At 64.4% G+C, this 13,535-nt stretch overlaps 1 protein-coding gene across 3 annotated transcripts; it reads right to left on the bottom strand.

Moving 5' to 3' along the window:
• Positions 1-224: 224 nt before the first annotated feature.
• On the bottom strand, positions 225-10,944 carry CDHR2 (cadherin related family member 2). 3 transcript variants are annotated; one of them, XM_052772068.1, is made up of 33 exons: positions 10,864-10,944; positions 10,453-10,531; positions 9,916-9,974; positions 9,420-9,485; positions 9,190-9,329; positions 8,866-8,919; positions 8,534-8,623; positions 7,849-7,938; positions 7,390-7,512; positions 7,169-7,312; positions 6,952-7,027; positions 6,643-6,749; positions 6,333-6,563; positions 6,087-6,242; positions 5,694-5,861; positions 5,362-5,423; positions 5,028-5,268; positions 4,686-4,922; positions 4,338-4,407; positions 3,636-4,250; positions 3,299-3,370; positions 2,964-3,013; positions 2,698-2,849; positions 2,384-2,486; positions 2,215-2,303; positions 1,909-1,983; positions 1,715-1,792; positions 1,569-1,629; positions 1,338-1,462; positions 1,066-1,179; positions 820-897; positions 653-713; positions 225-439 (listed from the first exon to the last, which is right to left on the bottom strand). In XM_052772068.1, exons 3-33 carry the CDS (start codon positions 9,959-9,961, stop codon positions 320-322), a joined length of 3,894 nt encoding a protein of 1,297 aa, XP_052628028.1. In that variant the 5' UTR covers positions 9,962-9,974; positions 10,453-10,531; positions 10,864-10,944; the 3' UTR covers positions 225-319. The 3 variants fall into 3 exon arrangements, with proteins under 3 accessions (XP_052628028.1, XP_052628030.1, XP_052628029.1); XM_052772070.1 differs by having other exon boundaries at positions 225-436; XM_052772069.1 differs by lacking the exon at positions 10,864-10,944 and having other exon boundaries at positions 10,453-10,647.
• Positions 10,945-13,535: the final 2,591 nt, after the last annotated feature.

Here is a 13,535-nt window from a genome sequence, read left to right as displayed (position 1 = left end):
CTGAGTGGGGCTGCCTGCACCTCCTTCCCCTGGGGCTGAGCGGGGCCAGGGGACAGTGGGGCAGCCCAGGGAAGGGTACTGGGGACAAGAAGCCAGGCTGAGCCCCGTGGTGGCACTCACCTCCCTTCCGGCACCAGCCTGGCCCAAAACCAGCACCTCGTGCCAGGAGAGATGCCCCCAAGCTGGCTGAGCCCCCCGGGGTGATGGCCGCAAGACACTATGACCCCTGTGGGACAGGTTTATTACCAGCCTCTGAACACAACATCATCAAAGCAGCTGCCCAAGTCCCGCTCCGGCCCTGCTGCACCCCTGCGCCTGCTCACAAGTCTGTGGTGGTGAAGGTGGTGTTGATGTATGCTGTTTTGGTGGGCTCCTTCAGGTTCAGGGCGGCCACCAGCACCTCCTCGTCAGTGGGGTCTGTCAGCTGTGTTTTGCCCTGCTGCAGGAGAGTGTGGTCAGAGGGGATGGGGACAGAGATGAGGGACAGGGACACTCCCATCCTTCCCGGGACCTGGGGGCTGGCAAAGGGATGGAGAGGATATGAGGGATATGAGGGATCCAGGAGCCCGGGAACCAAAGCAGAGAGGAGGGGACGGGGGGGGTGCGGTGGGAGGACTCCCTGCTGGGCACCGGCAGTTCTTTGCACACTCACCTTGGCCTTGAGGTTGTTGTCCCCGGGTGCATTTACTGTGTTTTCATCCAGGGAATTCATGCTGTGGAGAGTGGAGGGTGGGGGGGTAGAAGAGGGCCCTGGCACTGGCGGAGTGGGGACACAGGGTGATGGCCCCGTGGCCTTTGGGACCTGCCCACAGAGCTCACCTGGCTAAAGAGCTGGAGTCCTCGTGAAAGCCCAGGTCGTGGGAGGGATTGAACGAGAGGTTCAGCATAGGGTTGGCCCTGGCCAGGGACGGGTGGTAGGTGAGTGACCGTCCCGTGGGGCTGCGGGGTCAGCCCAGGGCAGCCATGTCCCCCCAGGCAGGAGGGGTGTGACAGCGAGCCCTGCAGCCCCTGGGTGTGGGGACATGCCTGGGCTCTCCCCTCCTGCCACAGGTTGCCCCCACTCACCCCTCTGCATTGTACTGGTTGGTCCCGGGGATGCCGGCTCCCTGCTGTGCCATGGCAGGGCTGAACGTTGTGGCCACTTTCAGAGCCTTCATCGCACTCAGCTTCCTCTTGTAGCTGCAAAGCCCAGGGACAGGGCGTGTGAGAGGGGCGGGGGGAGCTGGGCAATGGGATGGGGTGGAAAGGAGTGGGATGGAAGGTAGGGATGGGTTTCGGGTTGCCGGTGAGGATGGGGGTGCTGGGCGAGGCAGGAGGGGGTGCGGGCGGTGCAGTACCTCCTGGTGGTGAGAATCAAGACCAGGGTTATGATGAGGATGAAGATGAGCAGGAACACTGCCAGCCCTGCGATGATGCCGATCAGCTCTGTCTCCCTGGTGGGCTTTGCCACCTCCCCGGGGCCCTGGTGCAGAGCAGGGGTGAGGGCACAGCCCTGGCCAGCGGACCACCCCCCAGCCCCACATGTTGCTGGTGCCCTCTCTCTGTGCCCCTTGCCCGGCCCCACTCACGATGACGGCCAGGCCCAGGTTCACCAGCTCAGCCAGGACCAGCGGGTTGGACTGTATGAGCCTGCCGAGGAAAGCGGAGGCGTGAGCGGCTGGGCCGGTCCAGGCGTGTGGCAGTGCCCATGCGCGGCCCCCGCCCCAGCACGCACACGCTCAGCTGGTTGACGTCCAGGGCAGTGCCGTTGCTGTAGACGAAGTACGCCTCCATTACTGACTTGGCTTTCACCCTGCGGGATCAAAGATGGGGTGAGTGGGGTGCAGGGCACGGTGCCCTGCCCCAGGGTGACCCCCTCCGATGCCACCACCACGTCCCCTTCCCCACCACCTGCATGGCCCCACTCACTGGGCGGCACGGGTGTCCTCTATGGTCCGGATGGCCACCACGTAGACCCCTGCCTTAGTTGCGGTGGTCAGGGCCCTAGGAACAGGAAGGATGGAGGGAGGCTGGGCTGGGTGTCCTGCTGCTCTGCTCATGGGCATGGGAAGCGGCTGGACCCCCTGCAGTCCCTGGCTCTGGTGGGGACCTGCCTGCCTTGGTCCCCTTCATGGTCTATGAAGCTGGGAGAGACGGTCGGTGGGTCCTGGCCTGCATGCTCGTGTCCCCCGCTGCCCAGCCATGCACCAACCACCCCAGCCCGGCACCCCTTACACTTTGATATTTTCAGAGTTACTCTGGACTTCATCCACCGTTGTCATGAACTGGAGGCGAATGCGGTAGCTCTGATCTACTGCAAAGATCTGTGTGGGGAGAGCAGGGGTGAGCAGGGCTGGGCAGGCCGTGGGGCATCCCTGGATGGGGGGGCAGGGGTGACACTCACGTTCAGCACGGTCTGTGCTGTGTGAACTGGTGCCTCACGGTCCTGAGCCTCCACTGTCACCTGGTACTGCCCCTTCAGTGAGCCATCGAGGTTGCTGGCCACCCTGCAAGATGGGGATGTCAGCGATCCCATGGGACATCCCTGGCAGGGCATCACTATCCCCCAAGCTCCACCCTGCCACCATGCCCAGGGCAGGACCCCAGGATGGATTTGTCCCCTTGCCAGCCTGCACTGGCCCTGCCTGCACCTCTGCCTTGTGGCAGGCAGGAGCTGAGCCACGTTCCCCCCACCCTGGCCCAGACCCATGGCCTCACTGGATGCTCCCGACATAGCTGTCCTGCTCAGGCGTTGTCACCACCTTGAAGAGGTTCTCAAAGGGCCGGCTGACCCCGTTGTCGTCCACAAGCACCACACTGACAATGGAGAAGGTGATGGTTCCCTTCAGCCCTGAGTCAGCGTCCGTGGCCTGCAGGGACAAAGCATGGCAGGAGCATGGATGGGAAAGGCCACTGCCTGCCCACAGTGGGGAGAGGCGAGCCCAGCTCCACAGACTGACAGACGCATGCACACAGCTCCTCACCTTTACGGTAGCCACTTGCAGGTCCACAGGAGAGATTTCGGGGACAACCACTGCCAGGGAAAGACAGATGGATGGTGCAGTCATGCTGGTGTGCAGCCAGGCTTGCTGCAGACCTCATGCCCACACAAGCCCAGGGCTCAGCAGAGCTCCAAGCATCCCCCCACTGCCCTCAGCCCCACAGCCTTCATGGAAAGCATCGAGTAACCCCAGCCTGGCCCCTGCACCTCTCACAGCCCTGCCCTGGCTGGGGGAAGGTGCCCGCTGCCAGGGAGCATGGCAGAGCATGTGTGGGTGCAGAGAGGAGCCCAAAGGATGCACCAGCCCCGACTTCTCACCGAAAGTCTCCACGATGGGCAGGAAGAGCGGCGTGTTGTCATTCACATCGGTGATGAGGATCCTCAGGGTTTCTGCAAATGCCCCAAAAGCAGAACTCCGGTCACCAACAGAGCAGCCCTGCAGCACCCTCCTCTGCTTCCCCTGAGAGTCCCATCCTCCCAGCAGGCTCAGGTCTCGGTGGCAGGGACCAAAAGAACTGGGGACACTCTCTCTCCATTGCCAAACCACCCAGCTCCCACCCCGCTCCCCACAGCTCCTCCTGGGAGGTGGGAGAGGCAGGTCCCACCTCCCCCCATGCCCAGTGGCAGTAGAAGGAGTGGGGAGTGGGCGCCGTACCATTCTGGCTGTAGCGGTTGCCCCTCTCAGTGTACAGGTCTTCAGCCCGCAGCGTGAGCATCACCCTGTCGCACAGTTCGTAGTCAATGTCTGAGCTGTTCACCAGGACTGAGCCATTGGGTGCCAGCACGAACCAGTCCCAGCACACCTCCCCGGCACTGCTTGCCCCCTTGAAGCAGGTGACCACCAGCTCCTCAAAGACCAGTGAGTGGTTGGTGTCTGGGTCGGAGGCGAGCAGCATGTGGACCAGACCCTGCTGCGTGCCGTTCTCGCTTACGTGCACATCCTTCAGCGAGACAGGCAGGACAGTGGGGGGCTCATCATTGATGTCTAGTATGTGGACCACCACCGAGACATTGGCAGTGTCCCCCATGTTCTCTGCGGCTGTGTTCTCTGCCAGCACCACCAAGGAGAATAACTTCTGCTGCAGGGTGTCATAGTCCAGGGACATGTCGGGGTCCACAAACAGCTGCCCACCATAGTGCCCTGGCCCTAGGCGGAATGAGCGGATCAAGAAGTTGCTGGAGCCACTGCCCCTCTGAAGCAGGAAGGAAATGCGGGAATTGATGTCTGTTTGGTCGGCATCTGTGGCCTCCACCACACCCACGAAGGACTCTGCAGGTGGAGACAGACACTCAGTGGCCAGTGGGCACTGACTCGGGGACACCACTGGTCCCACGAATCTGGTTGTGCAACTTCTACCTGGAGAGTCTTCAAAGACTGAGAACTCATAGAACTGGTTGAGAAACATGGGTGCATTGTCGTTTGTGTCCTGCAAGAGACAAAGCCCATGGTTGTAGCTGCTCCAGGAAACAGGGTGCCCCACAGCAGGCTGGGGACAGGAGTGTGGACACCTGCCTGCCTGCAGGCAGGAGGGACACAAGCCCTCTCCTGCCTCCCTGCATCAACTCTTCCCTCCACGCCCACAGGGAGCCTGGGAACATGGTGCCTCTGCCACGGCCAGGGATCCCACATCCCTTCCCTGCCCATCCATCTCAGCTCCAAGCCCTGGCCTCCCCCAGCGTGTCCCCTCTTGTGCCCCGGGCTTACCCCCACAGTGATGGTGACGTTCACCAAGGTGCTGAGCTGCGGCGTGCCATGGTCAGACACATTCACAGTCACCACCATCTGCCCCTGCTCATCTTCCAAGGCCTCGCGGTCCAGTGGCTCCTTGCTGTGCATCTCACCTGTGGATGCGTTGATGGTGAAGTTGTTGCTGAATGGTCCTGGCGAGATCTTGAAGCCCAATTTGCTGTTGAGGTTGCCAGGCTCGTCGTTGTCAATAGCCTGAAAAGGTCAGGGGTTGGAACAGGGCTGTCCAGCACCACGGGGACAGTCCCTGCTCCTCTCTGACAGCCCCCCATCGTCCCCTCCACCTCCATCAGTGCATACCTGGATCTGCGTTCTGATGTTCAGCCCCTCTTCCACTGAGATGAAGTATGAGCCGGTGATGATGGGTGCCATGTCATTGTAATCCAGCACAGTGATCTCCAGCACTGTGGTGCCCACCAGGTTGCCCCCATCCTTGGCCTGGAGGTTGGCGTAGTAGATGGAGCGAGTCTCCCGGTCCAGCAAGCTCCCGTTCTGCACCAGTACTGCCCCGGTCATGGCGTTCACCATGAAGATTTTACGGCTACAGCACACACAGAGCCATCACCAGGGCTCAGGCCTGGAGCCCCCTCTCCAGGACAATATCCTGGTCGTGGCTGGTTGTTCCCCTACGTACATGCTCTCCGGGAGCAGCTGGTAGGTGATCTGGCCCAGGACACCACTGTCCGGATCGTAGGCCTAAAAGAGAGAAGGAAGGGTCTGTTCAGTCTGCCTTAGCCCCCAAAGCAGTGATGAGTCTGGGGCACTGGCCGCTGGCAGTGAGCACCCCAAAAATGTGGCCCTGATGGGCACAGGGTCCCACAGTCTGTGTGCCCACTGGCACCACCTCCTTCCTGTGTGCACGGAGAGACCAGTGCCCTCAGCGCAAGCTGCATTATTGGTGCCAGGCGTGCCCAGCATCCTGCTTGGGGGACGTAAGCTGTGCCCACTCCCTGCCCAGCGCCTGACCGTGATGTTTGGGGAGATGACGGTGCCAGCAGGGCTGCCCTCCATCACACTCAGGTTGTAGGTGTTCTGGGGGAACTCAGGGATGTGGTCGTTGCTGTCAATGAGGCTGATGGTCACAGTGGCTGTGGAGCAGCAGTCCGCGGGGTTACCCGTGTCATTTGCAATGATCTGCAGGATGGAGAAGGGACAGTGTCTCACATGGGTCCCCAAACATAAGAAAGAGACATGTCACACTCCAGCCCAGCTCCCCTGCACCAAACAAGCTGCCAGGGCAGAACCATGTTCTGCTCTGGCTTTTGAACCCTGCAGGAGAAGGGCTGTGTCCCCCCTGTGCCCCAGCATATGCAGGGAGCAGTGAATGCCCCCACAGTGAGCCAGCCCTACGGGTCCCACCTGCACCACCATGATATGGCTTATCTCATAGTCCACAGAGGATGGGTCTTGCACCAGGAGCTGGACCTCCCCTGTGCCCACGATCTTTGCGGGGGAGACAGTGAAGGCACTGGCATTTGGACCCTGCAGGTACAGCTCATAATTGCTGTTGATGCTCTGCCGGGAGAGACACGCAGGAGTGAGGGTGGGTGGTGCACCAAGGAAAAACACCTGGACCCTTTCTCAGCCCCCTGGACAGGATCCCACCTTGTCCGGGTCGTGGGCGACAATGCTGAGGTTGGACACGGGCAGTCTGGAGGAGGAGTGCTCTATGATGTTGCCCCTGAAGTTGTTCTGGGCACCGGTGGAGAAGTTGCAGTTGGGAAGGGAGCAGTGGTAGAACTGGGGCTTGTTGTCATTGACATCGGTCACCGTGACTGCCACCAGGGTCCTGGCCAGGGCCACCTTGCCGTGGATATCCAGGTGCATCTCACGCGCCTGGGCAGGAGGAGAGAGCTGGTCGGAGGGGCCAGGGGAGAGGAAGAGGATGGGGTTCCCCTTGCTGCCTCCTACTCACTGTGACTTCCAGTAGCACCTCCTCGCCTGGCAGCTGCTCACGATCCAGGAGCCCACTCACAGTGATGGTGCCCGTCGTGGAATTGATAGCAAAGGGGACACTGGCATCTAGGGCAATGGGACAGCAGGAATCAGCTGCAGCCACCGGGAAAAGCAGGCCTGGCCCTCTCTGCCAGCAGAGCATGCTGGCAGCACCTGGGAGCCCAGAACCAGTCCCTGTGGTGCCCCTTGCTGCCTGATCCCCCCCTCCTGCCTATCCCACCCTGCCACTGCTCACTCCCTGCCCATCCCGCCCTGCCCCATCACTCACTGGTGATGCTGTAGGAGATTTCATCATTCACCCCTGTGTCTCTGTCTATGGCGGTGACCGTCAGCACAGTGGTGCCCTGTGGGGACATGGCCATCAAGGCAGGACCTATGATGTCTCCAGCCGCCCCCATGTCTGGTGGCCCAGATGCCCTGGGCCGTCAGAGCCCCCAGGGAGGGCCAGGGGTAGGGACATGCTATGGGGCAGGCAGGCTTCTTACCAGGGCGCAGTTCTCGGGTACGGAGCTGGAGTAGGGCTCGTTGAGGAACCGTGGGTCCAGATTGGGCTGGTCGAGGATGGTCACGGACAGGTAGGTTGAGCTATTCTGGAAGGTCAACACGTTGTGCAGCATTCCCCCACCATCCTGGGGAGCGGAGCACCTGTTAGCCCCATGGCACCCTTACCTGGCAGCCCTGCACCCCCAGCCTGGCTGGTCCCCACCTTGGCGAGGATCTTGAGCTGGTAGAAGGTATTCTTGGCATAGTCCAGTGAGCCATTGAGCACCACGCTCCCGTTGGCCAGGATGTAGAAGAGCCAGTGATTCTTCGTGTTGTCTGGGATCACCTGAGCAGGGGACATCACCCCATGTCACCAAGGCAGGGAGCAGACGTGCCCAAGCAGGGATGGGGGCTCAATCCCTAACCTTCTTCCAGGCTTGGCCCACGGGCTGTGGGGACCCCCTACCACCTGGCTCATCCCCAGCTTGCAACTGTTCAGCACCTTGCACCCATTGCCCAGTGGGTGCAGAGCCAGCCCTCCTGACCCGACACCATACCCCTGCTCCCCCAGAGCCATGGGGCTGCCCCTGGCTGGGTCACCCAGCACCTTCTGCCCCACAGGGGTGGCTCAGGGGTGGGTTTCGGGTATGGCATGCCCCACTCTGCAATGCACTGTGCTCACCTCCTCGATGCTGTAGCTGACTTTGGAGGCGTTCCCGGTGTCGATGTCGTTGGCAAACACGGTGTAGATGACGCTGCCGAGTTTCGTGTTCTGGGCACACAGCAGTGGGGGGGTGGCATCACCCAGGAGAGCAGGAGGGGTGGTGCTGGGCCCGGCCCCTGCCAGCCCTGCTGTGGGGTGCTCTGGCCCCGCAGGGCTCCAGGGGCTGCCCAGTGCCGTGGGCCACGCAGGGATGAGCTGCTGCCCTTGCTCACACAAGGCAGAGGCCAGATCCACCCTGCCACCCTCCCCAGAGCTCCCTGGGTGCAGGGGCTGCACCCCAGCCCTGGGGTGCCAGAGGGGAGTTGGGCTGAACCCCACACCCTGTCTGCACCCCGATCTGGCCTCACCCTGGCCCAGCCTGAGCGGCAGCTCGGGCACTCCCTGATCAGAAGCTCATCGCAAGGGCAGAGTCCCAGCCATGCGCCAGTGCCTCAGACAGACAGAGAGGCCCCTGCCGGGAACTGCCCTGGTACGGAGTGCTCCCAGGTCAGCCACGCTGGCTGCACCATCACCCCATGCCCAGGCACGCTGTCACTGCACGCCCGGGCGTAGGGTCAGCCTGTTCCCGGCGCACCCATGCCACAGGAGGCACCCAGCACCCCTGCCCTGCTGCCCGTGGGGACGGGAGGTCCTGGGGAGGTACCTCGGGGATGAAGGTTTCATATGGCAGGTGCTGGAAGACTGGAGCGTTGTCGTTACGGTCCTCCACAATGATCGCGAGTTTTCTGGAGACCTACCGGGTGTCAGGGAGGGCGTGGGATGGGTGCGGGAGATGGTGCCCAGCAGAGCTGGGTGCAGTTCTGGCACCCCATGCCCACCTTGGCTCTGAAGCCAGCCAGCATCATCTGCCACTGGGCAAAGCCTACCTCCAGCCCCCTTCCCTACCGAGCCTCGTCCACGGCCCCACTGAGACCCTGCTCCCCTCCCTGTCCCCATTACCCGCTTCAGCCACGCAGCCCATGCCCCAGCACTCACTACATCGTTCGTCCCATCGAACACTCCGACGATGATGGTAAGCCTGGCCTGGTGCTGGGGGGGACATAAGGCAGGACTTGGTCAGGGCCACGCAGAGCTTGATCCTTGGATGGCTGAGCCCCAATGCCCTCCCACCTGCCACCCCTGGGTGGGGTGCTCCTCCCAGACAGCTCTCCCCCCTGGAGCCGGGCTTCGGGGCCAGGGAGTGACCCACGGTACCGCCATGAGCAGCTCACCCACAGGTCTCATGGCTTGGCCCTCCATTCCCATCACCCCAGACCCCCCAGCTCAGGCAGGGAGATCTGCCCCGGTCTCTGCCCTCACCTCGCGGTCCAGGGAGTTCCTCAGCATCACGTTGCCTGTCTGGGGATCGACAGAGAAGTAGAAGGACTCCGGCCCACTGATGCTGTAGGTGAGCGAGTCCCCGTCAAAGTCAATAGCCGTCAGCTGGAAAGCATGCTGGCCTGGGGGCACAGGCAGCATCAGTCCCTGCTCGAGGACCCTCTGGCTGCTCCTCCTGCACCCTGGGGCTTCCCCAAGACTGCCCCACTCACCCAACTCCAGGTCTTCAGGCACATAGACGAAGGTCATGTTGAAGAAGGGGGCTGTGTTGCCTGAAACTAGAAGGAGGAGGTGTGCTGAGCACCACCTCTGCACCGGGCTCTGCCTGCACCCTGCACCCCTGTGCCTGGCAGCACCTCCCTAGCCCCAGCCCCAGCTCCTGGCCATGTTTTGGGTCTCCAGGGGAGGCAGGGGAACCCACCACCCCTCACCTTCCTCATGCTCATCCCACACCTCCCACCTCCAGACCACACTTGTCCTCCAGCTGCAGCACCCATGCTGGATGCTATCCCCACTGCCCAGCCCCCTGCCCGCTCTGCCTTCCCCTGGGGCAGCAAGGTTGCCATTGGGTCTCCAAGGTGCCAATGGGGTGGGCAGCTGTTTTGGGGGTCTCAGCTGCCCTCAGGGAATTCAGAACGAGTGTTGGGGGCTGAAAGCACCTCCAACACCTCCTGCCCATCCATGCCAGCCATGGACCAAAGTCCTCACCTGCTGCCAGGAGGAAGGGGAGCAGCACCAGCGAACGCCATGCCATCCTGCCAGCGAGCCTGTGGGCACACACCAGAGAACAAGCACCTGGGGCTGACGTCTGCCTGATCCCACCAGCCACCCCAAATCCCTCCTGGGGAGCAGCCACTGGGGCAGGACGGGCTCTGGTGGGGACAATCCCCTCTGCTGAGCCAAGCTGGTGAGCAAGCATCAGGCTCCATGCCACAACACCCGGGCACAGGCTCTTTGGGGACATGCATGGGGGGACAGTGTTGGCCTCCAGGTGCTGGAGACCATCGGGGTGCTTGGGGACCCCAGGAGCCTCTCCTGGGCATGGCTAGAGGCTCCATTGCTTGGGCTCAACTGGGCCACCCCAAGCAGCGCTTGGAGCTCACGAGCAATCTGTGACACCACCATGGTGTCCCCCTCCTTGTGCCATGGCCTGTGGGCAGCCTCACAGCTGACAGACACCCCTGCCTCCCCCCACAATGGGCCACGGTGCCCATGGGGGCCGGGGCAGGGGCCGACATCCCTTACCTGCGGTCGCGTCGCTGGGGATGCTGCCGGGCGGGCTGCTCTGCGCTCACACCCTGATACCGCTAGAGAACTTTGCCTCCTGCAGTAAAAACATTCATCAATTATTAACTGCAATTGAGGGGTGAGAAATCCCTCTCTCATCTTCCTTATTCCTTGTGCTCATCCCCCAGCTGCTGCCCAGCCCAGCCCCATGCTCGGTCCCCAGGTCCCCATGCTGGGTGCCGTCCCCCAGGATTCAGCCAGCCCAAACTGCACCCATGAGACTCTGGCTCCCAGGAGGGATTCAGAGCCTGCAAGGATGCAGAGGGATCCTGAACCACCCCAGGGAACCAGAGAGGGGCTGAGGAAATGCCCCACATCCCCTGGGCTGGGGACATCGGGGTCCCTCCAGGACAGGGGGTGGGCACCAACCTGGTGGTGCGGCTACTGGGGCGGGTGCCTGGGCCCCTCTGCACCCCACTGCCACCTGCTCCCCTCCCCGGCGGCTCAGCCCAGCCTCCCTGACCTACTTCGGATCCGCTGGGGACAAGGGCAGATTGTGCAGCTCCGCTCAGGCAGAAGAGGGCTGGGAGGTGACGGGTGGGGGCACGGCCAGTCCTGGCCCTGTGGGACCCCTGCCTCTGTGGCCCTGGGCCTCTTGACCCCTATTCTCTGGGGAAGCCACGGGGTCTGGATGCCCGGGAAGCTGTGGGGTCCCCCCAGACACCCAGCCTGCTCCTGTGTCCCCCTCTCACCCCACACCTGGGTCAGGGAGCCCCCAGAGAAGGGGCTACAGGGGGCCAGCCTGGGACACTCCCCCAGAAAACCCCTCCAGGGCTGGTCCAGGATCCTCCCAGCCCCTGCGAAGGCTGCCCCAGGACACCCCCACAGACACCCCATGGGCTGCCTGGGGGTACCCCTGGAGCCTGCCAGGGCTGGCCCAGGACGAATCCTGGTGCTGGACACCCCTCTGCAAACTGCCCCTGTCTGTCCCGGGTCACCCCACACCTCCCAAGGGCTGGCCCGGGACACCCTCCCCAGCGCACACCCGGGCCGGCGTTGGAGTGCGCTGCCGCTCGGAGCATTACGGCCGCAGCACCGCGCCGCGCGCTTTTGGCGGCGCCGCTCTTGGGCGCAGTACGGCGGGAGGGGGGCGGGCGCGCCCATCGGCGCAGCGCGGGGGGGGGAGGCGCGGCGCGGCCGGTTCCATCGGGTCGGCGGGCGCGGGGGCGCCATGAGGCGGGGCTGAGGCCGGGCCGAGGCCGGAGCGGGAGCGGCACCGGGACGGACACCGAGCCCGGCGGGCCCGGCCGCCGCGCCATGCGAGCGGGCTGAGCGGCGGGCAGGGCCGGGGCAGGCACCGAGCGGCCCGCGAGCGCCGGGGACGCGCCTTCGGTAGGTACGGGGCGCGGCGGCGGCCGCGGGCCCGGGTTGCGCGGGGCAGGGCCGGTGCACCGGGGGCCAGCAGGCCCGGTGCACCGGGAAAAGGCGGCGGGCAGGGCCCGGGGCTTGGGGAAGGAGGTAGGTAGAGCCTAGGTAGGTGCAGCGGGGTGGGGAGGCCGGCCCCGGTGCACCGGGGAGGGCGGCAGGCAGAGCCCTTGCAGGGCGCAAGCAGGGCCCGGTGCGAGGATGGCGGATGCACGGGCCAGTGAAGCCCGGTGCGACGGGCGAGAGAGCGAACGGGGCCCGGGGCGGGGGGGGGCTGGGCCGGGCCCGGTGCGCGGTAGCTTGGAGGGGGTGGATGGCCGGAGCAGGCGGGGGCCCGGCGCGCCGGGGCCGGGGCCGAGCGCAGGGCCCGGTGCGCGGGGGTGGTGGCTGCATGGGGCACCGGGGCTCGGGGGGTGGTGGCGGCCGTAAAGGGCAGCGGGGCCCGGTGCACCGGCAGCCGCACGGCGGTGGGAGGAGCCCCCGGTTCTTGGGGAGCCCCTTGGGGAGCGGGGGGGGGGGGCGGGGCGCGGCAGGGGCTGCCCGGGGCACCGGGGAGGGCGGCGGAACCGGAGCCCTGCCGCCCCTCGGGGCCTCGCCGGCAGAGCGGGGGCTGCCCCGGCCATAGCCCTTTCTCGGGGGGGCTCCTGCGTCCCCGGCCGGGCGTGAGTCGGTGGCTCCTGCCGAGGCTGGTTCTGCATCCCCGACTCGCTGGACACCCCGTGGTGCTCTGTCCGCCGCTGCCGGAGCCCCCGGGCCCCGCTGCCCGACCTGGGGTCGGTGAGCAGGGCCCGGCTCGGTGTGAGCCTCCAGCGGGTGAGAGGGGATGGGAGGGGAAGTGGCAAAACTCTTCAGAAAGTTGTAAATGGGGAAGAGGTGCAAAACAAATAAACCCCAAATGACGGACCAGTGGCGGTGTCACCTGGGGCCGTGGGACAGGCTGTGCTGCCGACCTTGCGGTGTGTGGGCTGTGTGCGGGGCCCGTGGCAGCCCTGTCCCACAGAGGACGTGTGGAACCGTGTTGTGGGCAGCTGGGATGTGCTCCAGGGCTTGCTTTCCCGAGCAGGAGTTGAGCCCCACGGGCAGCCTGTGGCCAGGTGGGCACCGTCCCTCCGTGCGGGGACAGCCCCTCTTCCCAGGAGTGTGGCTTGGTTTTGTGCTGGCATCTCGGCTGCAAGCTCTGCACCGGCCCTGTGCTCCCGCACAGCTGGCCACGCGTGTCTGCAGCTCCAGAGCTTGTCCCCGTGCTTGCCTCCTTGCTGTCCTGTGTCACCGCCTCGCTTGGTCCTTCTGCCACCTGCACCCGTTTCTGCTCTCTTGCCAGCTCCGACTCCCCAGGACCCCGAGTCCCCCCCATGCATAGCGGTGGGGCTGTGCCCTGGGGAGATGTGCAGGGTAGAGCATGGGGGGGGGGGTGGGGGGCAGGTCGGTCCCCAAGGCCAGGAGCGGGCGCTGGCCTCGCCTTGCTGGCTGTCGGAGGGGAGCAGGCTGCGTCTGATGTCACTGCGGTGCATGGTGGGTAATTATGCACGTTGCAATGAAAATAATAAGGCCGGCTCCATAGTGGTGTCTAAAAATACTGCTAATGCGGAGTGCCTGCCGGGTGCCTTTGTTTGTCACCTTTGGGTGTTTGCTTTGAGGCCGGCCGGGCGGCGGGAGCCACGGTCTGCAGCGTCACG

The sequence above is a fragment of the Harpia harpyja genome, chromosome 20 (assembly GCF_026419915.1).
Source record: "Harpia harpyja isolate bHarHar1 chromosome 20, bHarHar1 primary haplotype, whole genome shotgun sequence".
NCBI lineage: Eukaryota > Metazoa > Chordata > Aves > Accipitriformes > Accipitridae > Harpia > Harpia harpyja.
The sequence above is the reverse complement of the archived record's forward strand: the minus strand, read 5'-3'. Positions and strand labels throughout refer to the sequence as shown.

Excerpts from the sequence above, each read along its gene's own strand:
- CDHR2 (XM_052772068.1), bottom strand. The coding sequence starts at position 9,961 with ATGGCATGGCGTTCGCTGGTGCTGCTCCCCTTCCTCCTGGCAGCAG. Across the intron at positions 4,923-5,027 it reads ACATCAGAACGCAGATCCAG|GCTATTGACAACGACGAGCC; the intron begins GTATGCACTGAT and ends TGACCTTTTCAG. Across the intron at positions 2,304-2,383 it reads CAGCACAGACCGTGCTGAAC|ATCTTTGCAGTAGATCAGAG; the intron begins GTGAGTGTCACC and ends CTCCCCACACAG.